This window comes from Sebastes umbrosus, chromosome 10 (assembly GCF_015220745.1).
Source record: "Sebastes umbrosus isolate fSebUmb1 chromosome 10, fSebUmb1.pri, whole genome shotgun sequence".
Lineage (NCBI taxonomy): Eukaryota > Metazoa > Chordata > Actinopteri > Perciformes > Sebastidae > Sebastes > Sebastes umbrosus.
The window spans coordinates 15,887,149-15,911,841 of record NC_051278.1 but is presented as its reverse complement, the minus strand read 5'-3'; the positions used below and the strand labels follow the sequence as shown (position 1 = coordinate 15,911,841).

At 39.3% G+C, this 24,693-nt stretch overlaps 2 protein-coding genes across 8 annotated transcripts; one reads left to right on the top strand and one right to left on the bottom strand.

The window, feature by feature from the left end:
- Positions 1 to 2,747, top strand: cfl1l (cofilin 1 (non-muscle), like). 3 transcript variants are annotated; one of them, XM_037782412.1, is made up of 5 exons: positions 104 to 122; positions 343 to 406; positions 1,409 to 1,701; positions 1,913 to 1,989; positions 2,113 to 2,747. In XM_037782412.1, the coding sequence occupies exons 2-5, from the start codon at positions 404 to 406 to the stop codon at positions 2,220 to 2,222; spliced, it is 483 nt and encodes a 160-aa protein (XP_037638340.1). In that variant the 5' UTR covers positions 104 to 122; positions 343 to 403; the 3' UTR covers positions 2,223 to 2,747. The 3 variants fall into 3 exon arrangements, with proteins under 3 accessions (XP_037638338.1, XP_037638340.1, XP_037638339.1); XM_037782410.1 differs by lacking the exon at positions 343 to 406 and having other exon boundaries at positions 1 to 122; XM_037782411.1 differs by lacking the exon at positions 104 to 122 and having other exon boundaries at positions 252 to 406.
- Positions 2,748 to 6,743: 3,996 nt separating this feature from the next.
- rrbp1a (ribosome binding protein 1a) lies at positions 6,744 to 23,310 on the bottom strand. 5 transcript variants are annotated; one of them, XM_037782270.1, is made up of 27 exons: positions 23,093 to 23,310; positions 17,798 to 18,761; positions 15,974 to 16,128; positions 15,713 to 15,835; positions 15,031 to 15,183; positions 14,685 to 14,803; positions 14,345 to 14,498; positions 13,127 to 13,265; positions 12,790 to 12,971; positions 12,664 to 12,698; positions 12,499 to 12,574; positions 12,136 to 12,173; positions 11,935 to 12,016; positions 11,783 to 11,823; positions 11,617 to 11,686; positions 11,445 to 11,537; positions 11,240 to 11,326; positions 11,060 to 11,149; positions 10,886 to 10,978; positions 10,735 to 10,785; positions 10,555 to 10,635; positions 9,683 to 9,766; positions 9,372 to 9,449; positions 8,657 to 8,740; positions 8,454 to 8,552; positions 7,896 to 8,039; positions 6,744 to 7,279 (listed from the first exon to the last, which is right to left on the bottom strand). In XM_037782270.1, exons 2-27 carry the CDS (start codon positions 18,741 to 18,743, stop codon positions 7,241 to 7,243), a joined length of 3,336 nt encoding a protein of 1,111 aa, XP_037638198.1. In that variant the 5' UTR covers positions 18,744 to 18,761; positions 23,093 to 23,310; the 3' UTR covers positions 6,744 to 7,240. The 5 variants fall into 5 exon arrangements, with proteins under 5 accessions (XP_037638198.1, XP_037638200.1, XP_037638201.1 ...); XM_037782272.1 differs by having other exon boundaries at positions 11,783 to 11,820; positions 17,798 to 18,763; positions 23,095 to 23,310; XM_037782273.1 differs by having other exon boundaries at positions 11,445 to 11,534; positions 11,783 to 11,820; positions 17,798 to 18,763; positions 23,095 to 23,310.
- Between the last annotated feature and the right edge of the window lie 1,383 nt (positions 23,311 to 24,693).

Here is a 24,693-nt window from a genome sequence, read left to right as displayed (position 1 = left end):
CAGGTTTGTTCTCCTTATAAGGGCGTTATGTGCCACTCCCACCAATGACTGGCTCAAGCTCACCTGGGGGTTTTACCTAAAAAGGTAGAGCTCTACCTTCACCAAACTTAATGTTGGAAAAGGTGAGAAAAAATGTTTATATTGTGCCAGACAATGAAACACATAAATCCATTGTGATTTAGGCTTTAAATGTAATGTGGTTAAATGCAAATGCTGAGGTTGCAGCTGAAACTGTGTCACACCTGGGAAGACTGGGTGGGCCTTCATTTGGAGGTGTGCTCATTTACCCCGACTCCTCCTCTATGAGTCAACCTGCTCTCTTTCCTTAATATAACCCTTCAGCATTTTGACTACTGCTGCCATTTTTTCTCTGCTGCCTGTTTCATCACACATCAGAAACAAAATGGTGAGTAGCTTTCACAAAGACTTTGTCTGGAATGACTTGTGCTTTGGCAGTTGTTCTTCTTTGTGGTTTGTGTGCCCTGCAGGACATGTAATGTAGAGAGTTGATGAAACTTTGAAGTGCTAAATCCTCATTTTAACAACATAAAAGCTGTGTAAACTCAGTGAAGCCTGGTTGTCATTATATCTAAGAGTGTACGATTTTCATTTGGTGTTTCTTTGAGGACATGGTGTGCTGAGTGAAAAGCGAGTTTAGTGTCTGAAAGGGCTTGTACAAGGTGTGGTTTTGCCTCCAAAATGGAGGGAGCTTTGTTCGTGCTTCAAACTTGTTCTGGGAGAATCCCTTGGGGCGGTCTTTCTTGTGCTAACTTGTTCCACAATGACTGGAATGTGACAGAGCCAAGGCCTTGAGTATTCATAGGGAAGCTACACCCATGGCATGTTACTGCTGAAAAGCTGTGCACATTGAATTGCTTTGATAACACTTCTCTCCAAAGTTTTGAAGAACTACCTGTTTCTAAATCTTTCCAGTTCTTTCTGTCTCAAAACTAAAATACAAGTGAACACCTCCGCTCAAAATATGAGTCAAGTCCCAAATCCCATCAAAAGTGCTCAGACTGTGATGGTCTTTTATCATCTCCCATTTTACAAGGATCTGTACACTAAACTGGCAAATTAGACTGGGTGCTGAATTTACTAAATCCCATGATTTTAAAATAAGGGAGAAGAAAATGTAATTTCATTTGAATGAAATTCAACCATTTGCATCTACTCTTAAGACATATGGTTCTTATCGTCATTCAAAATACAAAATCTTATGCAAGTTAAAACCGTAAGATGCAATTGTAGGCTAACTCCATTTTTGTCTTTGTGTGTTATGATTTGTCATTATGTAACTTAAAATGTGTGGATACATTTTGAATGTGACAACAGGTTTCGATTGTCTGTGGGTTGTTTGTTTTTTTTTGTACTAAATACTAATATGTTTTGTGTTTTCTCAAAACAGACGTCTGGAGCAAAAGCCGCTGACTGTGTGAAGGATGTATTCCAAAAGATGAAAGTAGTGAAATGTGGTGATGACCAGGCGGAACGTATAAGATTGGTGTCACTTAAAATTGATGGTCTCATTAGTGTGGAGAAAACTTGGACGCAAAAAGAGGTTGAAGGCCTGGATGTCTTCCAGGTCTTCCAGGACGCGCTGCATGGTGAATACAAAGATTCGTCCCGCTACTTTATATATGACTGCCACTACGACTGCGAGGAATCCAGTAAAAAAGAGGAACTGGTCTTTGTGCTGTGGTAAGTCATTGTATTTCAATTGAAGCATAATTACTCTTACATTTATTTTTCCATCTGCTTCCTCAACTGACTGTAGAGCAGGATTAGCAATATAATCTTGGTAAAATCCTCACATGTATTTAAGAGATAATCTTATTCTGAGGATACTGTACATATTCTTGTGTGTGTGAATATTTCAGTCTATTAAGATAATGATTTCTCTTCCCATCAGGGCGCCTGAGAGTGCAAAAATCGCAGACCGAATGCTTTACTCCAGCTCGAAAGGTGCTTTGGGCCCGATCATAGATGGTAAGGTTTTTTTTTTCAGCTTTGTTCAATTTTTTTCATCACATTAAATTAGACTTTCCTAGATATTAGAGTTCAAGTTGAATGGTGTTCCCTCTCTTTATGTAACTCTTATTTCTTCAACAGGTGTCAAGCATACCCTGCAGGTAAATGACCCAACAGATTTTGACAAGGAATGCTTTCTGGACAAACTTGGAAAAGACGTAATTTCACTTGAGGGCCAGCCGTGTAAATAGAGCTTTTCCACAAAGATTAAAGGGAAGGTTTGGGCTCTGAATGGTATTATATTCCTGCAACATAAACCCCTGATGTTTGTGCCATACTAAGCTGTCCAGTTTGGCTGTGAAATCAGTCTTGTTCAGATGTATTCATTCGTAGACATATCCATACATTAATAATTCTATTGTCTGTCACTTGACTCTTGGTGCATGGTACATTTTATATTTCTCAAATCAGTAATTTGTGTTTTTTATTTTCATATGTACTGTTTGAATACCAGCATACGCCAGTCCATTTGTCTTCCTTGTGTGTATGTTCACTGCATACAACTATATCCTGTAAAATATCTTAATGGACATCCTACTGGAGTTTACTAGGTCAACATGACTGGGCCTGTGAGTTTTGACATAAACCTGCTTTTCTAGACTGTTACACTTTGAACACCTATAAATGGCACAACTTTTACAAATAAACAAAGTTTTGCCGAACATGCAACAGTTGTTGTTCTGTCTGAGTATTCAAATAAATCCGATGCAAGCAAGTGTGTGCTGTTTTTTTTTTTTTTTTCCACTTAAAGCAAATATGGACGAAGGCTATACTTAACAGGTAGCTGGGGGTTGGCCTAAGCACCTGGATTGTCCCTCCCTTTAGAAAACCTGGGGCCTGTCAGGCTCAGGAGGCCAGACTCAGCCTGGACCTAAACTAAACACTGAAAGTGATGCTGTCCATAATAAACTTGTATATTGGAAATATAGTAAAATCTTATGGGACTATAAAAATGTTTTTTAACAAACAGCAGGATAGCTTTAGTTTTTAGTTAATGAAATTTGCAGTTGAATAAAATTAACTAATTTTACTCTTAATTCCTATTCCATCACTGCAGCCATGTTTATGGACTTAATGATATATCAATACCATAAATAAAACTGCACCTTCGCACAGATTTTATACTCATGCTGTATTTCACACCTGCAACACAACCAGCATTAACAGTTTAAATGAATAGTTTGACTTTTTTTTGGAAAGACTGGTGTGCTTATTCACTTTCTTGGCGTGAGTCAAATGAGAAGATTGATACTACACATTAAATCTGTTTTCTAAATATGTAGCTGGAGCTAGCAGCCAGTTGGCTTAGTTTAGTTTAGCATAAAGACTGGAAACAGCTAGCCTTGCTCTGTCCAAAGGTGGCAAAATCCGCTTGCCTGGCAACCAGCAGAGACTCCATGAAGTTACTGGTCCAGTATAGTATAACCCATGGATGTATATAACCCATCATGAAACAGCAAATTGTTATTTTTACACTTTAATTTTTGTACGGATAAAAAAAAAAAAAAAAAAGATATAATCTGCTCATTAGTGAGCTTTAGGTGGATTTTGCTTTTAGCTACTGGCTGTAGTTTAATTATAAAGACCTGAAAGTGAACGATCTGCTACAAGGAAGTAACAGACAGCAGAACGCTGTGATTGACCAATCAGAATCAAGTATTCAACAAAGCCGTGTAATATATATATAAAAATATATATATATATACACTATGTATATATATATATACATAGTGTATATACAGTATATATATATATACATACAGTATATATATATACACACTATATATATATTGTATATATATATATACTGTACATATATATATATATACTGTATACGTATATATGTATATATATATATGTATACATATATATATATATATACATACATATATATGTATACATATATACATATGTGTATATATATATGTATATATGTATACATATATACATATGTATATATAGATATATGTATATATCTATATATATATAGATATATACATGTATATATACATTTTGTTTACGAGAAGAGCCCATATGAGACGTTGTCAGGAATGGCGGAGCCTACTGAAGTTCATTTTTCGTTACATAATAAGTTAATATATTGTAATTTTATTCGTATATTGTTTTTCTTGGTAATTTTATAATAGGTCTGAGGAAAATGTTGATATTCCCAACGACCTCATCTTTTATCCTCTGTCATTATGCCTTTGCATTTACAGCATTATGTTACCCACTTGCAAGCTTGCTGAATTGTTAGCCTCATCATCATCATCATCATCATCATCATCATCCTACTTGAATCGTCTCAATGGTGCATTTAAAGCTCTAATTCAAGCCAAATGAACATGTTGGCACGTTGAGGAAGGTCGTTCCCGCCCTCCGGACACGTTCCTGTATGTATCAATAATGTGACGTCACGTGTGTGACAATGGGCTCGCTACCTGGCAGATTTGTTTGATTTTTCAACTTAACCACAGTGAATTAAGAATAAAATAAAGTTCAATTTCTGTTTAGGTTGGCTTGTTTTGCTCACCCACCCACTATCTTGTCTTTCTATTCAGGGAGCTAGTAGTGAGGGTGTGTTGATGGGGGGAGGGGAGGATGATAGAGATCATGGCCGTAACAATCCCATACGTGGCTGTTGTTGTTAACCAACTCCATTTTGTAATATACTTCCTTGTGTCTGTAACAATTAATGCAACCTGAACCTCACTGTGTCAAAATAAATAAATGAATAATATACAGTGCAGGAAGGGGCAAAAAAAAAACACAGCAGCGAATGCTTTGCTATTGTTACTTTAATGTATTTATTTATTTAGTTGTTTTTTTTTGTTTTTTTACAAGAGCTAACTTTCGTTTACTTTTTTTAATTTTACTTTTTTTTTTTTACATAAAAACAACAGCAGCGAATGCTTTATTATTGTTACATAGCACCACAATAATAATAATATACACTTAAGTGACATTTTAAAATAAACGATAAAGGGCGCCGGTTACTGCTTCCATGGTTACTGTTGGCTAGCAACCAGTCTGGTATCCCGTGATGCTTTGCGTCGTGACGTATTGATTTGTTTTGCACAATTTAAGACTATACAACATAACAAAAAAAATAAATTAATAATATACAGTGCAGGAAGAGGCATAAAACCCACAGCAGCGAATGCCTAGCTATTACTACATTTATTTATTTATTTATTTTTTATTTATTTTTTTTTTTTTACAGAAGCTAACTTTCGTTTACTTTAAGCCACAATGAATTTATAACTCTCAATCTTGCTGCCACGTAGTAATACTTCCCGTAAGAAACCAAAGACTGATCTCTACACAGAAGAGCTGCAACAGCTTTTCACCCTGGCAGGGTGGTTTAAGTTTTAATAGTCAGCCTGAGCCAGCTGTGTTAAATCTTTAAAGGGGAACACCACCTAAATTAAGAAATCCAATATGTTATTTCCATGGTTTAGTAAAGTTCAATCAATATTTGTGAACATGAGCTGCAGCTCTCTCTCAAAGCCAGAAACCAGAGAAATAATTGTCTCAAACTTGTGATGTCATCGGGTATAAAGTCTGGAGCTGCTTCATAGACGATGAATGGGAGACTGATTTTGTGGAACCATCAAATGTTGTTCTTTTTTTATACCCAAACTACCTTTATTTTATTTTTAGCACTCTAGTTTTTGGATTTAGGATTGAGTTGTTCATGTTAACTAACATTTTTTTAGCTCCAGCTACATATTTAGCAAACATTCATGAGTGTGGTATCAATCTTCTCATTTGACTCGTGCGAAGAAAGTGAATAAGCACATCGGTCTTTCCAAAAAGAAAAAAAGTCAATCTATTAGGCTGGGCATACACTACGATTTTAGAAATGTTGTGTAATTCCTACTCATACTGTACAAGTAGATTGTTCGCGATGTAAAGCCAAAGCTCAGGGTTTATGTGCTCACACTGTACGGTCCGATCATCAGCCACGACCTTTACACTGTACGTGTAAAATAGAAAAAGAAAAAAAAAAACACGTCCCGTCTATAAAGATTTATTTGAAAGCTCCGAGACAGGTAACGTTTGTTTGGTAGCAGAGGTCTGTACGGGTCACAATGCTAACAAGGCAGAAAGGTGCTGCCTTGATCATCTGTTCCATCCTGTCGGCTGGAACGCCTAAAAAAAAAAAGAGGTGCCGGCGTATATACTCTGGCAGGTGGTTAGGAAGACGTGGACAATATGGCTTGTACATTTTGAAGAGCGAATTGGAGGTAAGCTACGTTTTACAATATCTATTGTACATTGTTATCTTGATACCCAAACTCTGATTGTAAGAAAAGTAGAAAAAATGAACTAACGTTGGGGAATCGGCTCGTGGCTCTGCTTCACCAATGCGAGAGCCTCTGACATGTCACAAATTCATCCGACTGTCTGACAGACGGTCAGGGGGAGTTAATCGGTCTTCGGTTCGGCTCAAAATTTGGGCCAGAAACGGGCTAAAATCATTCAGTTATGCCCAGCTTTAGACAATTTTGAAAATGTACATAGTTCCCCTTTAAATGTCATGAGTCAGATGTACAGTAGTACAGTATGTGCATACTTGCAGATTTTCCATTTGATTGATTTACACCGGATCTGAAACTATGTCAAAATACACAGTGACCAACTTTTCCTTTGCTTCCTGCCTGCACTCGTTGCACCTTTTCACAGTAACTTGCGACACAGACGCTGAACAGGAATTATATAGAGCTACACTGTAGTTTATTCATTCATACAAATTTGATGCGTGTAATTGGCAGCCGGCTACAGAGGAAAGCAGGCCCAAAAGGTAATGAAACACTGAACCATAAAAATGTTCCCATCATTCAACCACATAGAAAAGACATACAAAGTAATTGCACAGGTTGATGTACGTTTGACGTACAATCGGTTTCCCTTTTTAACACTGAACTATGGGGAAATGTCTGGAATATAAGGCAGGGGGATAAATAACTTCTGACATAGCCAGAATTGTTGATGGAATGTGGGTTTCAATAAAGATTGTAGCAGGATCATCTCCACTGATCTTACTTTGAAAATGCTCATAATATCATACATTTGATTCCTACAGTTGCAACAAATGCAATCAAACTACAGTACAAGAAAGAAATAGTTTTGGAATGCATAACTATGGTAATCATAAGGCATATTTGGCAGTTTTTTTGTTGTAGTGTCTGCGGTCAACTTCCTCTCAGACGGATGTTCCTTCCTTCAGCTCCACGTATTCTCCCTTGAAAACAGAAATATAGAGTCAGAATTGACAAGCATACTAAGACAATTTGAACTTACCAGTGTTTATGTGTAGTCTTACCTAGGGCTGTCGATCCATTAAAATATTTAATCGCGATTAATCGCACATGTTTTGATTTGTCAAGTATCTAATACTCTGAACGTGGGCAAATATGCTTGCTTTTTGCAAATGTATGTATATATTTATTATTGGAAATCAATTAACACAAAACAATGACATATTGTCCAGAAACCCTCACAGGTACTGCATTTAGCATAACAAATATGCTCATATCATAACATGGCAAACTCAAGCCCAACAGGCAACAACCTCTGTCAGTGTGTCAGTGTGCTGACTTGACCAAAACAACATGTGATTATCATTAAGTGGGCACGAGCTAGTATGACATGGTTGGTACCACTGGATTCTTTAGTTGTTCTACTTTCATATGATGCCAGTATCTTCACTAATTTTAAAACTGAGCCCGCTACAACCTGTGAAAGATCGATTAAGTTAAAGCGTTAAATAAATTAGTGGTGTTCAAACAAATTTGCCTTAACGTGTTGTTATCGGGTTAACTCTGACAGCCCTAGTCTTTCCACATTGGTTGTCTCACCTTTCCTTCCAGGTGCTCCTGTAGTGTTCTCACTGTGTCTCTCTCTTTGGTCAGCTGCTCCTGAGTGGCTTTGAGAAGCTGCTGAAGCTTGGTGGCTGCCTGGCCCAGGTCTTTGGACAGCTTCTTCTCCTTCTCCAGGCGCTCCTGTTCCAACAGCAAACGTTACTTCATAGCACCGAGCAAAAAGGAGACTCAATACAGAGATCTAAAGTGTTCAATATTAAATAAATAACACATGGGCTGTGTCCGAAATCATTCATTACTCCCTACTCACTATCTAGGGTGTTCTATGTAGAGGACTATATATTGAGCTCAATGGCAAAATGAAAACACACTTTCGGACACTACTCAGGTCATTTTAATTGCTGCCGCACAATTATAATGTGCCAGATCAACGTCTGCTGTTAAACCATCCATAATACACTGACATGTATTTTTGTGTGAGATAAATACATATTGCCTGTCAATCTGAGATACTCTGCAAGTTATGAGATTCATAAAAATAAAAGCATTAATCACAGTTAACGTTTGGATTCTGGGTGACGTTTGTTACCGCACCTTGAGCTGCGCAACATCTTCTGTGTCAGCTTGTGGTGACTCTGCAGAAACGTTCAGAAGATCCAACTGAGCCTGAAGTTCTGTTATAGTCTTCTGGGCCTAGAAGTTGACAACACACACTGATGTTATCCACTGGGAGTTTATTAGTCACCCTCTGGCATGACACGATTTAAAAAGGGTGCATCAACAATGCTACCCGCTACCTGCTGAAATTCTTCGGAAAGCTGCTGTCTCTGAGCCGCTTCCCCGTGCAGCTTCTCAGTCGTCTGACTCAACTCGTTCTGGAACTGAACGAAGACAAACAATAAATAACACTCGCACAGACAAATGGCCTACACATCCTTGTCTGTGGGCTCATTCTTGTGACAAAGCAGCAGCACGACACACCCACACGCACAAAAGCTGCTCGACCTGTGTGCCAAGTTAGTTGCCTCTCAGGTGAAAGTCAAACACAAACTTTCTGTTGATGTTAAGAATCGTACAAACAAATATCTGAAAACAAAAGGAAGAGTGAGCATGCTGAAAAAGGTGAGAGAAGCAGAGGTTAGAGTCAGAGAGGTTAGGTTGGAGCTATTTCCACTCAGTCAGTGCAAACAGTGGTTAGATGTGTGTCAGAGGAATACTGGACAGACTGGAAATACGGCTTTTTGCCAGTGTCATGCGTCACTCAGTATCTGTGTATTGTGGCCACATCCTCAATTCAGAACACGGGTTTGATGACGTGTTGAGCCAGATCACAAAGAAGAATAATTACAGAGTAACAAATCCATAACTTATCTTTGGGATTTTATACTAAATTGAGGCTCATTTGAGAAGTAAAGTAAAAACAAATCTTAGATCTTAGAAGAAGTGTCCTAGTCACTGTCCAGTACTCTCTGACAGGAAGTGAAGGGTGCCCTGTGACCTTTGCACCCTGACCTGACTGGGTTGAGCCTCAGCTGGGCCATTCTGTTCTCGCTGAACCCGCATCGTGATCTCGCCCAGCTGCTCTGTGACCTGAAACAGGAAGCCGGCACTGGTTACATAACCTCCCGTCCGTGAATCCCCTTTGTGTCACACGTCACCGACACCGCACTTTGATGGTTGTGTAGGTTAAAGAGGCATTTCCACAAATTTCTTGACATCTCATAAATAACATATCTCCCCTCTCACCTCAGTTACACTGAGGAATGACTGTGTAAATATTGTCGCCTGGATGACGGGGAAGTATGTTATGTCAGTAAAGTCACCTGTGCAAGCTCCTCCTTGTGCGCCTGGGCCTCCTTCTGGGCCAAATCCAGCTGGCTCTGATACTCCGACAGCTGCAGCTTCAGCTGAACACAGAGTACAGCGGAGACATGAACAGATGTCAGACAGGTTTAGTTTTAAATGCATCACGAGAGGTTGATACCTAGGATTTCATAAAAACAACCCCCACACAGAGTTAAATCAAGTGTAGATTGCTAATTCTTTTGGTATTTCAATAATTTTTCATTAATTAAACAAAACTTTAAAAGACAATATTATTCAATCAATAAAAAGGTGGAAAATTACCCTGAAATAATGTTGGAGTAAAAATGTTTGAAATGCAAGAAAATTAAAAATGCAAATAATATACAAGGCCACCTCCTTAATAGGGGAACTTGCTCATAGAAATTAGGGCTGTCAAACATTACCACAATTTAGGATTTTTAGATTGTAGTGGACTCAGAGTGAAGTCATTGGTACGAACCATTTCATACTAGCTTGTCGCAAGGGAGGTTAAATAACGCTCCAAACTTATGCTACATTTTCAATTTCATTTGCCCACTTTATGATTTATAAGTCATAGTCAGCACACTGACAGTTGTTGTTGCCTGTTGGGCTTGAGTTTGCCATGTTATGATTGTATGCTAAATGCAGTACCTGTGATGGTTTCCTGACAATATTTGTCATTGTTTTGTGTTGTTAATGATTTCCAATAATAAATACATACATACTTTTGCATAAAGCAAGCCCACTCCCATGTTGATAAGAGTACTAAATACTTGACAAATCTCCCTTTAAGCTTCATTTTAAACAGATAAAAATGTGTGATTAATTTGTGATCGATTGACAGCCCTAATAAAAATACAACACTAACCTGCTCCATCTCCTCTGAGGTCCCCTGGTTGTCTGACTGCTTCTCCAGCTGGGCTTCCAAAAGCATCATCTGCTCCTTCAACTGCAGGGAGAACCAAAATGAACTGGTTTACGTAGCCGCACACATTTCTAACCTGCTAGTTTACATCAATTTAAACTGTGTGCGGGGAAAAATCCTCACCTGCTCTGCACTTTGGTTTTCTGCCTCCAGCTTGCTGACTTTCTCTAAAGCCTGGTAATGTGTGAGAGGGACTATTGTGAGGAAGGGGTACCCACACATGGTGTAAAAAATCTCCAACGCTTAGTGATTTCAATGAGGTCTTATAACTTACCACCCTCAGCTGTTCCTCTGAGTCAGCCATCTTGGACTTCCATACCACCTCTTCCTCCTCCACACTCATCTGCAGATGTTTCAGCATTCCTTCCTAAAAGGAGAAGGGAAACAGGATTAAATGAGCTGTAGAAATTTACCCCATATTCACAGGACTGTTTCCCCAATCACTTACTGTTTCAGCCAGGACTATCCTGTACTGGTCACATTCAGCCTGCAGTGAGCCATGGCTCTCCTCGGCCTCCTTCAGTTTCTCCAGCAGCTCCTGAGACAAGGACAAACGCATTCAGAACGTCTTCTGCTGGGCTAATTCAAACCAGTATATCCTAAGTGAGTGTATAAAATTGTGGCTTACAGGCGACGCTGTGCTTGACTGAGACTCCTGGCTCTGTTGGCTGAGAGCTTCCTGAGCTTTCTGCGTAAATACTTGTAACCATTTGGACTAAGTGAGGAGAAAAAGCAGACATAAATCATTCATGTGCACATTATAATGCAAGAATAATGACCGTCAGAATAAAAGATCATTCAGCAAATCCTCTTGAGAAATGTGTTTTTCCTACCTGCTCTGTCTCTACGGGTATCTGTGGGAAGAGCGTCTGGAGAGCTTCTTTGGTTTCAGATTGAAAAGCTGTCAGTTCCGCCGTAACGCTCTGCTAAAACAACCGATGTCATAATCAGGAAGGTGATTAAGAAGGAAAACCGGCTCAATTGAGTGTGTAAAGAGAGCCTTACCGCATCAGTGGTCGTCCTTTCTCTCAGCTCCTCTTGTAGCGATGAGACAAGGGCATCCTTCTCAGTCATGCTAGCCAAAAAAAACAACATAGTCAAAACTGACATCTACAACAGACCTGACAATATGTGAGACTGATCTTTTTTTCATTCAACAAGATTATTTTACCTGCTCTTTAGTAGTTCCAGCTCTGTGGAGCTATCTGGTTGCTGAAACAGAATGGACATGCAAATGAGTCACTCACTGAGATCATTTTTTTTTCTGTTCTCCAGGGCAGCTCTAGAGGAAGAATCACGCAACACATCGAGAAGCACACTTACTGGTGTGCTGTTAAGTTGCACCATTTCTTCTTTGAGGTTTTTAAGCTCATCCTGAAGCGATGTGATGAGGCCGGCATCCTCACTAAAAAAAAAAAAAAAAGGGACACAATTCGGATTAGCTATAAATAAGCAGAGAGCAACAGTGTGGAAAATACATTAAAATTTGAGTCAAATACATGGATAGTAAAAAAAACACCATACCTCTTATTTCTTTGCTCTAGCCCAACAATAGTGTTCTCCTGTTAAAACAATACATTATTTGGGATTAGCAGTGCCACTCTGCAGATTTGGATGATTAAAAAAATATTAGGGCTGATAAAGTTAACACGATAATAACGGGTTTTGTGTTGTTAATTGATTTCCAATAATAAATATATACATACATTTGCATAAAGCAAGCATATTTGCCCACTCCCATGTTGATAAGAGTATTAAATACTACGATTAATAATGATTAACTATTTAATCGATTGACAGCCCTAAAAATATATATATTTCTCCTGAATAATGGAGAAGTGATTTTATTTGATAGTAGATCCAACAACCGATGTTTGAAACACTTACAGCAGCTTCCTGCTTCACCTGCAGTTGCTTCAGTTCCTCTTGAAGAGTGTTCAACTGGTTGTCTCTCTCCTGAAGGCTGCAGAGGGGGGCAGAGCATTTCAATCAATACAAGGAACAGCTCTGGATATGATGTTGGCTCTGAAGAAAGGAGGCTCACACACTTACCTGAGCTTTAGCTGTTCCACCTCTGCAGCATTCACCTGTCGAATCAGACATAACAAAACATCCTTAGGGGTGACTGCGTGGTCAAGCGTCTGTGGCTATTTCAGAAATGAGAGAGTATTGTCCTACCTGATCGTTATCCTCCTCCTTTTTGGTCTGATTGGCCTCCAGCAGTGAGTTGATGGAGGCCACCTGCTGCACGAGCTGGCTTTTCTCTGCCTGTGTCTCCTCCAGCTGGGCGGTGAGCGCTTCCACCTGAGCAGAGCGCTCACTGACCTCAGCCTCCAGTCCCCCAATACGCACCTGAACCTCTGCCGGGACAAATCACAGCACTCACAACTTGATCCATATTTTATATTCTGTGATATAGCCACTGGTTCTCATGTTTCTTTTTCACCATCAAGATGCCAACTCCTAAGCCTTGACACCTGGTAACCATTTAGACATTGCTCCTCCATTCTCTTACCTGCGATTGCGCTGTTGTCCTGCTGGGCATTGTCCAAAGAGGCCTGCAGGCTGTTGGTTCTACTCTGTGTGGCTCTGAGCTCCTCGCACACCTCCTCCAATCTCCTCTGTAACGCCTGCTCACTCTCACCATGGCTGGCCTGACAACAACATTGATGAAGATGTGTCAAACAGCAGGGGGCGGCAAAGATTCACAAAATAATCTTACTTGACAGCATTGATTCACTATATCAGTGCTTTTCTGTTGAAATATATTGCGACACATTCAGAGAAAAAGATTAAATAGAATATTCACAGATAATCCACAATCACAATATAATTTGGTTTGAGGTTGAGTAACAAGAAAATTAAAATTGACATTTTATCAAGAATATGTTTGGGATTTTTTTTTTTTTAAAGGAAGTGTCTTGTAAGAAGTTCTTTGAACAGGAAGGGAATTATAGATGATTAGCCTGCCTGTGCTTCTATTACAAAGCAGTTAATTGATAGTTGATGACAACAGAAGGCTGACAGTCCAACAACACATTTCACACGAGGAGCGAAACTCATCTCAAGTCAAAGAAATTAGAAATGATGCATTATTTGTCTACTGTATATTGACTGACAGCCTGAGCTATTGCATAACATGTTTGAAGACCTTAAACTGTTAGCAAATGATTTAACTGAATGCACACTTGACTGTCAGGACGTGCCGACTCACTTGCTCCACGTAACCCGTAATAGTTCAGACCAACAGCATTCCATCAGTGAGTGACTGTGTTGGCTGATGGTATATTTATATATATATATATATATATAGAACAGCAAATTAACAGATAATGTAAGACAGGGATGTAAGTCATGTGTCGTAAATACCAGAAGACCGATCCTGCTCTTTCACAGCCCGTTTACAGACGGCTTGAGGTGCTCAGACACGCACACATTCCAGCTGGTGCTGCTGAGACACATTTTCCCTGCAGCCCCATTATCGTGTGGCTACATTCCAGCCAAGCCCTCGGCTACGTGATTACAAGGCAATTAAACTTCAACAACATTAGAGGGTTGGTGTAAAGGTGGGAAAGGTCTAAGCTTGCTTTTTGAAGAGATGCTGTGATTAACTGGCTGCTCCAACAAGAAACAGCAAAAAAGATGGAATAAATTTGTTTCCATGTGGAAACTTGATCGCGTCCGACGTAATTCATAATAGAGATGATGTGGTGTTCCCACAGGCCAGGCCAACCTGCAGCAGGGAGAGCTGCTTCTCTGTAGTGGAGACCTTGGCTTCCAGCCCTTTCCTGACGTGGTCATCAGCAAGCAGAGCTTCTGTCTTCTCTCCGAGATCCTTGGTTAACTTGGTGCATTCCTGACGCAACTTGGCCAGCTCCGCATTTTGCCTGAGGACAGAATGAAAGACACATAGGAGAGACACAGGGAGAGTCAGGACAATTGTCTCATAAACATATGAGCCTTTGAATTTGTACACACTGTACTGTAATTATTACTTTAATTAGTATCAGTAGTAACAGGTAAAATGCAAGTCACTATGGGTTTCTCATTTACCGTTACAGGGAAACACTCACTTGCTCTCAGCCTGACTAGTGGCTTGGTTGAGGGCGTCACGGAGAATGGAGTTCTCCTGCTGTAGACGAGCCAGCTGGGCATTGGGGCCCTTTTCCAGCTGGTCCTGCAGGCTGACGATCTGTAAAATTATTTTAAAGTTTTTTAAAAGTTAAACCAGCCATGTTGGACTCTCACATCTTGGACAGCTGCTCTAAATCATCGTCAAGACAACTAAATTATAAAAGAGGACAAAATGCATTTTCACTTCCAAATAGAAGCCAGGACGGCAATAAAAGGGAAAAAAGCAAACTCAAATGTACTCATCTGAATTAAGAAACTGTAGCATTTGTGTATGACAGAACTGACCTTTGCATTGAGCCCCTGGGTCTGTGCTACATGGTCCTGGTAACTGGCCTGCATGCGTGCTTGCAGAGCGATCATTTCTTGCTCCCTCTTACTCAGCTGGGAACTCAGCCTCGTCTCCACACTGGTCACCTTGGACTTCTCAGCAGACAGCTCCTGAAAAACCAGAGCAAATTCAGATTCAGTGCATTGTGTCTGTGGCTAAAAAGCAAAGAAAGAGCCATTTCAGATATTGTTTCTCTAGTGCCAACATGATGACACATAAATGTAAAAAATGCTTCTGTGAACAATAGACCCTTTCATGTGCTGCCACCCATAGGCTGACATAGATAATACATGAGATACTTAACATTGAAATTGAGTGAGCCCCTTAATGCTTCTTAATAGATGTGGCCTGTGTATTACAGTCACCTTGTTAACTTTCCTCTAGTGCCACCTTCAGGACAAAAGATAAAGAGGACTGCAATCCAAATGTTGTTCATGTTCAACGACATGGCGTTTCCCTCCGCTGCCACCTTCAGGCCAAACTACACTTTTTGCCTAACTAGAATATTATTTTTTCATGCTATGCGTATTAAGAGTCTCAAAGGGATGCCAGCATGGCTATAGACCAGATGATGTGTTGTGGCAGGAGTATGGCACCCTCTGCAGCTTTACAGATGTGAGAGACACTTGTACGTCTAACCTTGGTAAGTTCTCTGAGACGGTTCTTTGCCGCAGTAGCATCCTCTTGCTCAGCCGCCAGCTGTTTCTCCCTCTCCTCCAGTTGTTTCTTCAGCATGGCAATGGGGTCTCCTTTCTGAGTGGCCTGAAAACACAGAAAGACAGCAAAAATAAAGTGAGTCTCCCTACAAGTCCCATTCAGTGAACTATCAAGTGCCTGTACACTCCAGCGAGTTTAACAGGTGCCTTTTCCTTTATCATCACTGACTGCTGTGTCCATTACCGTGTGCCAGGCGTCCTGAATGATGCCGACTTTCTCAGACAGGATCTCGATGAGCCTGTGAGCCTCTCCCTCACTGAACACCATGCTACTGATAGTGGACACCAGAGCCTTGTAGGGCAGGTACAGAGGAGCATCAGCAGAATCCACCGCTGCCACTAAAGAGGAAAACATGTCATGTAAGATAAGGAGGTTGTTTCAGACAGTTTTAAAGCTCATTAGGCTGTCACGGTGAAGTCTGAATTCCCACACTGCCTCAGGAAAAGGACAAGGTTGCGACTTGTCCTTTGGGTCTGGGGCGCTGGGCAGCTTCGGATGGCAAAGTGATGGGGCACTGTGGCACCAGGCGGAGACAAGCCTCAGGCAAGGGAGAACCCCACTCCCCTCCCTACCCATTGTCAGGGCACTGAGAGCCTTTGTCAGCTAACAAAACAGGGCAGTGGTGTTTGGACAGGCTGACGTGCTCTATGCCCTCCAGAGCGGAGTGCCAGACATTACCCACAACTGCCATTGGCACTACTTTCCACGGGTACACAGCTGGAAGTTCATCAGTACTGACAGGGTATTACTGCCTTAGATCCTGAGTGTATGCATGTGTAACTCAACTGTACAGACATGCCACCACTCCACCTCCAAACACTCAAGTGCTATCTCCAGTGTTAGGGCTAATGAAGTTCCTTCCTAGACAACCATTTTCACTTCAAAGGAGAAGGCTAATTTAACAATGGCGGTTCTAGTGTAACAACGTATTGATAGACTACAGTGAATTTGATCCTTGATGTGCAGAGAAGGGTTTGTGGGCGCTGATGTGGACACCACCAAGTCCAGACTACATGAAGGTTATAATAGTTTGACATTTTCAATTAGTTATAATTCTATTTTAGTTTTAGTTAGTCTTCAGAGTGTGTTTGCTAGTTTTAGTTTTTCAGAAAGGTGTAGTTTTATTTTAATATATTTAGTTTTACAGTAGTTTTTTTTTGTTAGGGCCAGGTATATTGTCTCAGAAGTATGTAGCTACATATACAGACAAAACACATGGTTGGAGAACTGTGTAGGAATGGCCATACTGTTTACTTTTCGCGCTAATTTAGTGAAGCAACTGCAGCATCGCGTCATCTCTTAGAATGTCAAGTCACAAGAGTTGACAGAAATTCATGCCGTCTCCTTTTTTATCCATATTATAGCTTAAAAAAAAAAAAAAAATTGAAATTAATTTGTTTATTTGTATTCTTATTAGATTTTTAACCGGGCAATATAGTTTCAGCTTAGTTTTTCTTAAAAGGATATTGTTTACTAAAAATATTTTTCACTGCTTATTTTCATTTTAGATTCAGTTTACTATAATAACCCTGTTACACGTCGAGCATAATAACGGCAGTCCTCTATAAGTGCAGACCAAACATCAGGCAGCTTTTACAATTTATTTAAAAAAAAAAAAAAAAAAGGTTATTTGTTTGAAAAGCCCTATAAATCAGTGTAAGAATATTGAAATTTGACAGAGGGAAAGACAGCTGTGCTGCCCTTTTGGCATAGTGGCCACACTCAAAACTGCAGATTATGTGATTGATACCCTTCAGAGCCTTCATCATGCACAATACAGACAGGATCCTTAAGACTGATGAGCCATCTGTATTATTCTCTTCCCATGATGAGATTATCTGTGTGATAATCAAGTGATTTCAACACTTTGGAAACTGTCATCTCTAATAACCACTTCTAAATTATAGAACTAGAACATGAAACATCTTATTTTAATTTTTCTAAGATGAAATGTACAGTTCCAACTGCAAAATGATAAATAGATATCTCTGAAACTTATCTGCTTACCAGGCTCAGTCTTCTTCTTGGAGGCCTTCTTCTTGGGCTCCTGTACTTTTCCTATAACAGCAGGAGCCTGCTGAGATCCCACTGGGGGCACGGCCATCACTGGGACGTCTTTAGTGACAGCTTCCAGCACTGCGACAGTCTTGGATGGAGCAGGTGAAGACTTGGCGGGGGCTGTAGCAGACTTGGCCGGGGCTGCAGCGGCTTTGGTGGGCGCGGGGGCAGACTTAGCCGATGCAGGAGCAGACTTAGCTGATGCAGGGGCAGTCTTGGCTGATGCAGGGGCAGTCTTGGCTGATGCAGGGGCAGTCTTGGCTGGGGCAGATGCAGTGGATGGAGCGGTTGCTTTAGTCGGGGCAGACGCGGGGGCCTGGGTTGGTGCAGGGACTGCGGAGGTCTTGACTGCTGCAGGGGCAGCCAGGAGTGGGGCTGTTTGGGTAGAGGCCGGCTCGACCTTAGCCACCTTCTTCTTCTTTTTCTCTTTTGGTGAGGGTGCAGGTGAGGGCTCAGCAAGAGGAGGGCTTGGTTCAGCAGCAGGCTTTGTCTGGGTGTCTGCTGGTGCCGGCGCTGCAGCTGGCTTAACCTCAGGAGCAGGGACAGGTTCAGGTTCAGGTACAGGAGCAGCAGCTACAACTGGGGCAGCGGCAGCCTCAATGACTTCATCAGCTTCAACTTCCTCTTCAAGTTTCTCAGGCTCTGGGATCTTTCCATTGGGCTTTTCTTCTTTCTTCTTCCCACGGCCCTTCTTCTCAGACACCTTGTCCTTTTTCTTTTTGTCAGAGCGAGTTGACTGTATCTTACCCAACTCCCTGCGCTGTTTAGCCAGGGCCTCCTCATAAGAGGTCTCCTTCATGGAGAAGGTGGAGACAAGAGCAATCCCGAGAGCAGAGATCACCATGAAACCACCAAACACCATTATCCCAAGGGTCTGGGGGTCGTAGATATCCATTGTTCAATTTCAGATGACCTAAAAAGAGAGCGGCAGACTTGTTAAAACAGTTAACAAAAAAGAATGTTTTTCTAAAGAAACTGCTTGCTGTGGACAATGACAGACCAGAGATTTGTAACGAGGGGAGAAAGAAGTTCACATACTTATTAATAATAAGTAAGTCAAAACTGTAATATCACCACCAGTATTATATATGCCTAGGCAAAATGAACCTGAACTGACAGCTGTATTAACAGAGCAGCTGATGAGATAGAACTATGATTAATGCTGTCTGGAGAACCACCACAGCCTTTCCTTTCAAAAGCCTCAAGGTGTCACTGTTATCCCCTTAAACTTGTGCATTGAGGCTGGCTGCATAATACACACCAGCAAATCTTATCAGCAAACTGTGTGACGAGTAGCAGCTGCTCAAAACCCACTTACTTCCACCTCGGATAAAACATATGTGTTCATGCAGCTCAAATTCACCCTCATAGTTAAATCTCAAACAATGACTGATTCAATAGCTTTCTGAGTTAAGTACAAGCACTGAAAACAAACTAAGCCAAAGTAAATACGATTAAATAAAATGTTTAACAGTTTACATTTCTTTGCACATTCTTTTTATAATTTTGGATTATTACACTACTGCGGTAAGGTGGCACAACGTGAACTAAAATACAGTGGTACTGTATGAAAATGTAATTTTACTCATCAGCAAATAGCCACATTGTTTTGGTTGCATTATACACCCAGAAATGCACCGAAAATATCTTTTAAAACAAACACAAAAATGTCCATTTGAGTGTGAGGAGTAAGCATTATAGTTAATATAAAGATTATTTTATTTACATATACAAACATCATCATATCTCTCATATTTCTGTAAATGTTCCTGCTATAGTTCATGTTCAGCCATCAACAAAGAGTTATGGAAAAGTTACTAAATCCTGTGTAGGCAAATTGCCAGAACTATCACACAAAAATGACCATTGTCATTTTTTCATATTTGATGAATGCTGCTAAAATTATGAGAGATATAATAAAGTTAAGTGCATTCGTGAAAGGGGCTTAAGACAAAAACTACCTACACTTTAAAACAACCTTAGTAAATTTGAATTTAAGGCAGGGAACAAAATCCAAACTAGGGATGCACCAATCCGACTTTTTCAGTCCCGATACGATAGCGAAACCGATACCAGTGTTAATTAATAAGCTGTATGCCTCATTGTGTGGAAATGACTAGGATCAATCTTTTATGTGTAAGGCAGGCTTGATTTAAACATTTCTTTCCTAACTTTGTTCAACAAAATGTGACCAATAAATACATCGATATAAATTTATTTAATTGTTATTTATTATTTAAATAATAAATCGTACACCAGCAACTTGATAAAAAAGCTTCAAAATTAACAGGAATTACAATAAACCTTGTTTAATGCAGCAACAAATTGGTCAAAACACAAACAGGAATTAAAATAAGAGTTCATAATGTGTATAGTATATAAACATAAAACAGAAACAATTGTCCCCATTGTCACCGATATCCGATCCAGTATTGGTATCGGTGCATCAGTAATCCAAACCACAGAGGAAAAAAGGGTTTCAGACAAACACTACATTGCCAGCAACTGCAAAAAAGTCCAGCAGTTGGCTGGTGGTTAGTGTTCATTTCCTGCCCTGTAAAAAAAAAATCCCTTAAAGGATCTTTCAGCTATCCCTTTAAGGCTCTCGGAGGATCCTGTCACAAACCAGAATGTTTAGCCTGCAGGGGAGGAAAGTTGGCCGAGTGTAGATAGCAGCTTAGGGACACTAAAAACCCCTTCTTTGATTTATTCTTGCAGCACTATCAGTTATAGCCAAATTTATATTATGGTTAGGGATGGTATCACATCAGAAAATACATAAATGCAAATGAATGTGGAGCTTTACAGTTTTAAAAAAAAACATCGTGACACGGTACAGGAAAACTGCTGAGCTATTTAAGCATGATCGAAACAAGAGTCCAGAGTCCCTGTTCATTGCAGGGTCTAATCGCTAGAAGTGAAGAGGAAGAGTTTGTACCGCCTGCTTATCTGTGATGTCACACGTCAGTGCATCTCCACCATAGACTAAACTCAGAAATATGACTTCAAGAAAACTGACTTTCTGAGGATGAAAGTGCATTTCAAGGTCCATGAGAGATAGGACTATAAGATGAAACTTAACTTGTGTAACAGTTATATAAATGTATAGCCTTTTAAGTCCAAAATATCATTCATTCAACTTTTGAAAACACATTTTTTTTAGGATAGCATTCCTATAAGTAGAAGGGTATAAATATATGTATGTATACATCCGTTTCTGGACGCATGTGTATATATATATATATATTTATATATACTGTATATTTGTTTTATCAACTTGTCATACCATTTTACCACTTCTATTATTATTGATATGTTCTGTGATGTTAAGTTTTAGCAGTTACCATATCTTTTACTTTAATTATCTGTTTTTATTGTCTTCTTGACATCTGTTTTGAGAAGTGCTATATAAATAAATGTGTTATTATTATTATTAATTAGAGTACCTACAGGGGGTGCATTATTAATTTAATATCAAACTAAAATTACAATACTGAGACCACAACTAAAGAGTTTGTACCGCCTGCTTATCTGTGATGTCACACGTCAGTGCATCTCCACCATAGATTAAACTCAGAAATATGACTTCAAGAACACTGACTTTCTGAGGATGAAAGTGCATTTCAAGGTCCATGAGAGATAGGACTATAAGATCAAACTTACTTGTGTAACAGTTATGTACATTTATAGCCTTTGAAGTCCAAAAAAATCTGGCTTTCATTCATTCATTGGAATACCTACAGGGGGTGCATTAGTACAAGGAATAGTCTTCAGCAAAAACGAAACCTATTGATTTTATTAAGCCATTAAATATGTAAATTCATACATTTTATTTTCCTTTAATGACTTTCATTACTTGTAGTTTCAAACATACTGTAAAGCATGAGAAATATACATGCAAACTTAAAACAAACATACAGACTTTTTTGGTCCATACTTTACTTTAACACAAACACTTCCAAGATAGTTCATTTAATATCAAACTAAAAATGACAATACTGAGACCACAACTTAAAAAAAAAAAAGGCCTTGAAAATGCATGCAACATTAGAGACACCCCTAAATGGTTATCAATGCAAATATGTATTAAAACAAAAAGTAATTTTTAAAATGCTTTCAATCATGACTTCTTCCAATCTAGCATTGCAACTAACACTATGAATCAATGAACTTGGCTATCATCCCTGCACATTATGGTACATAAAGTGTTGTTTTATGTTACAAAAATGCACCCCCAGAAGCTGTAATAAAACAAGTCTGCACGTTTGTGTTAAGTTTGCATTTATATTTCTCATGCTTTACAGTATGTTTGAAACAAAAAGTAATGAAAGTCATTGAAGGAAAAGAAAATGTATGCATTTACATATTAAATGGCTTAATAAAGTCAATAGGTTTCATTTTAGCTGAAGCCTATTCCATGTACTAATGCACCCCCTGTAGGTTATTCCAATGAATAATAATAATAATAATAATAATAATAATAATCAAATAATAGGCCTACATGTATTTATATAACACTTCCAAAACTTCCAAGATTCTTTTAATATCAAACTAAAAATTACAATACTGAGACCACAACCTTAAAAAAAGGCTTTTAAAATGTGTGCAACATTACATCATTACACCACTACATCATTATCAATGCAAACATGCATTAAAACAAAAAGTAATTGTAATTTTTATGCATTTACATATTTAATGGCTTAATAAAGTCAAGTTTTAATTTTAGCTGAAGACTATTCCATGTACTAATGCACCCACTGTAGGTTATTCCAATGAATAATAATAGATTTATTTATCCAATAACTTCCAAGATAGTTCATTTAATATCAAACTAAAATTACAAATCTGAGACCACAACTTTTATAAAAAAAAAAAAAAAAAAAAGAAATCCTCTAAAGTGTGTGCAACATTAGAGACACCCTATTATCAATGCAAATATGCATTAAAACAAAAAGTATTTTTTTTATGCTTTCAATCATGACTTCTTCCAGGCTAGCATTGCAGCTAACACTATGAATCAATGAACTTGGCTATCATCCCTGCACATTATGGAACATAAAGTGTTGTTTTATGTTACAAAAAAGCACCCCCAGAAGCTGTAATAAAACTGTGAACAAATAGCTTGTGAAGGAATAATTTCAGATAACTTTAACTGTCTTTCTGTGCTAGTAGTTAGCTCAGGAGTTAGCAGTAGTTAGCTTCCCAAGCTAGCTCTGATGAATACAACATTCCCACTCACCTCTCTCTGCTGATGACGACCTTTACTTCTGCTTGCTTCAAGGGGAAAGGAGACAGCTTTGACTTGTAACTGTTAGACTGTATGACTACCTATTTATCCAGCTATCTATCTAGCTAACTAGCTCTCTTTCTCTTCTCTCCCAGTGCTCTTCCTTCTCCTCTTCTCTCCGCTGGAGGATCCTGTGCTCTGCTGTGAAGTCGTGGCACTTCGAGCTGGCTAGACGTGCTGGCCCCGTGCCCCACATAGCTGCCAGGAATCCTACGAGGCTTCTGATTGGCTGGAATGACACTCCAAGCCCGGAAGTGAGCACGCTGGGAATTGTAGTCTTCATACATGAAAAATTGTAGTCTTCATACATGAAAATGTAGTCCAATCTAAAACTAATGTAGTTAGTTAAACAAACGGGTTTTTTTTAAAATGGAAAGTAACTATAAACGCGTTTACTCAAGAAAAAGTGTCAAAGGAAATGTTTTTTAACCATTTTATTTAGTGTTTTTAGCTATTTTAAGAGGTCATACTTTGTACCTTTCAATGAGAACACTGCAGTTTTGTTAAGCCTAAACTTCATTAAAGCTGAAGTAGGCAAGATTGGAGCAAATATGATTAAAAAAAAGTGATTTAGTTATGGAAAGGTTTCTAAATCCTGTGTAGGCAAATTACCAGAACTATCACACAAAAATGACTCTTGTCATTTTTTCATATTTGATGAATGCTGCTAAAATTATGAGAGATGTAATAAAGTTAAGTGCATGTGTGAAAGGGGCTTAAGACAAAAACTTCTTAAACTTTAAAACAACCTTAGTAAATATGAATTTAAGGATGGGAACAAAATCCAAACTAGGGATGCACCGATCCAACTTTTTCAGTCCCAATACGATAGCAAAACCGATACCAGTGTTTAATTAATAAGCTGTATGCCTCATTGTGTGGAAATGACTGGGATCATTATTTATGTGTAAGGCAACATCAGGCTTGACTTAAACTTTGCTTTCCTAACATTGCTTTCCTAAAACAAAATGTGACCAATAAATACATAGATATAAATATATTTAATTGTTACAAACTATAAAAATGTTTACTCGAGAAAAGTGTCAAAGGAAATCTTTTTAAACATTTCTTTAGTGTTTTTAGCTGTTTTAAGAGGTCATACTTTGTACCTTTCAATGAGAACACTGCAGTTTTTTAGGCCTACTCCATTAAAGGGACTGTTTGTAACTTCTTACACGTATAAATCAATCCGGGTCGGTGTCCCATGCGCGCTCACGTTTGGCTACGCTGTTCAGACAAGACTCCAACACAAACTACACGGAAGCACCAAAACCGCAAAGTTATATCTAGTGAAGCCCGTCGGTTAAACAGTGTTGGCCGCGGGGGAGACCGTAGCTTTGGTCTCCAGGGCCGGAGTCTCTGCTCCTCTGTTCCTCTGCCTGCTTGCCTTCACTCACACACAGCGCTCGTTCTCGCTATTTCGCTCCACTTGTGCATGTGCGCACACTACACACTGCAAAAGAGTTAGTTTAGCTCTGAGAATATCTAGTGAATGTACAGTGGACGTTTGTGCAGAAATAACTGCTGCAGCTCCTCCAGACCAACAGAGGTTTCC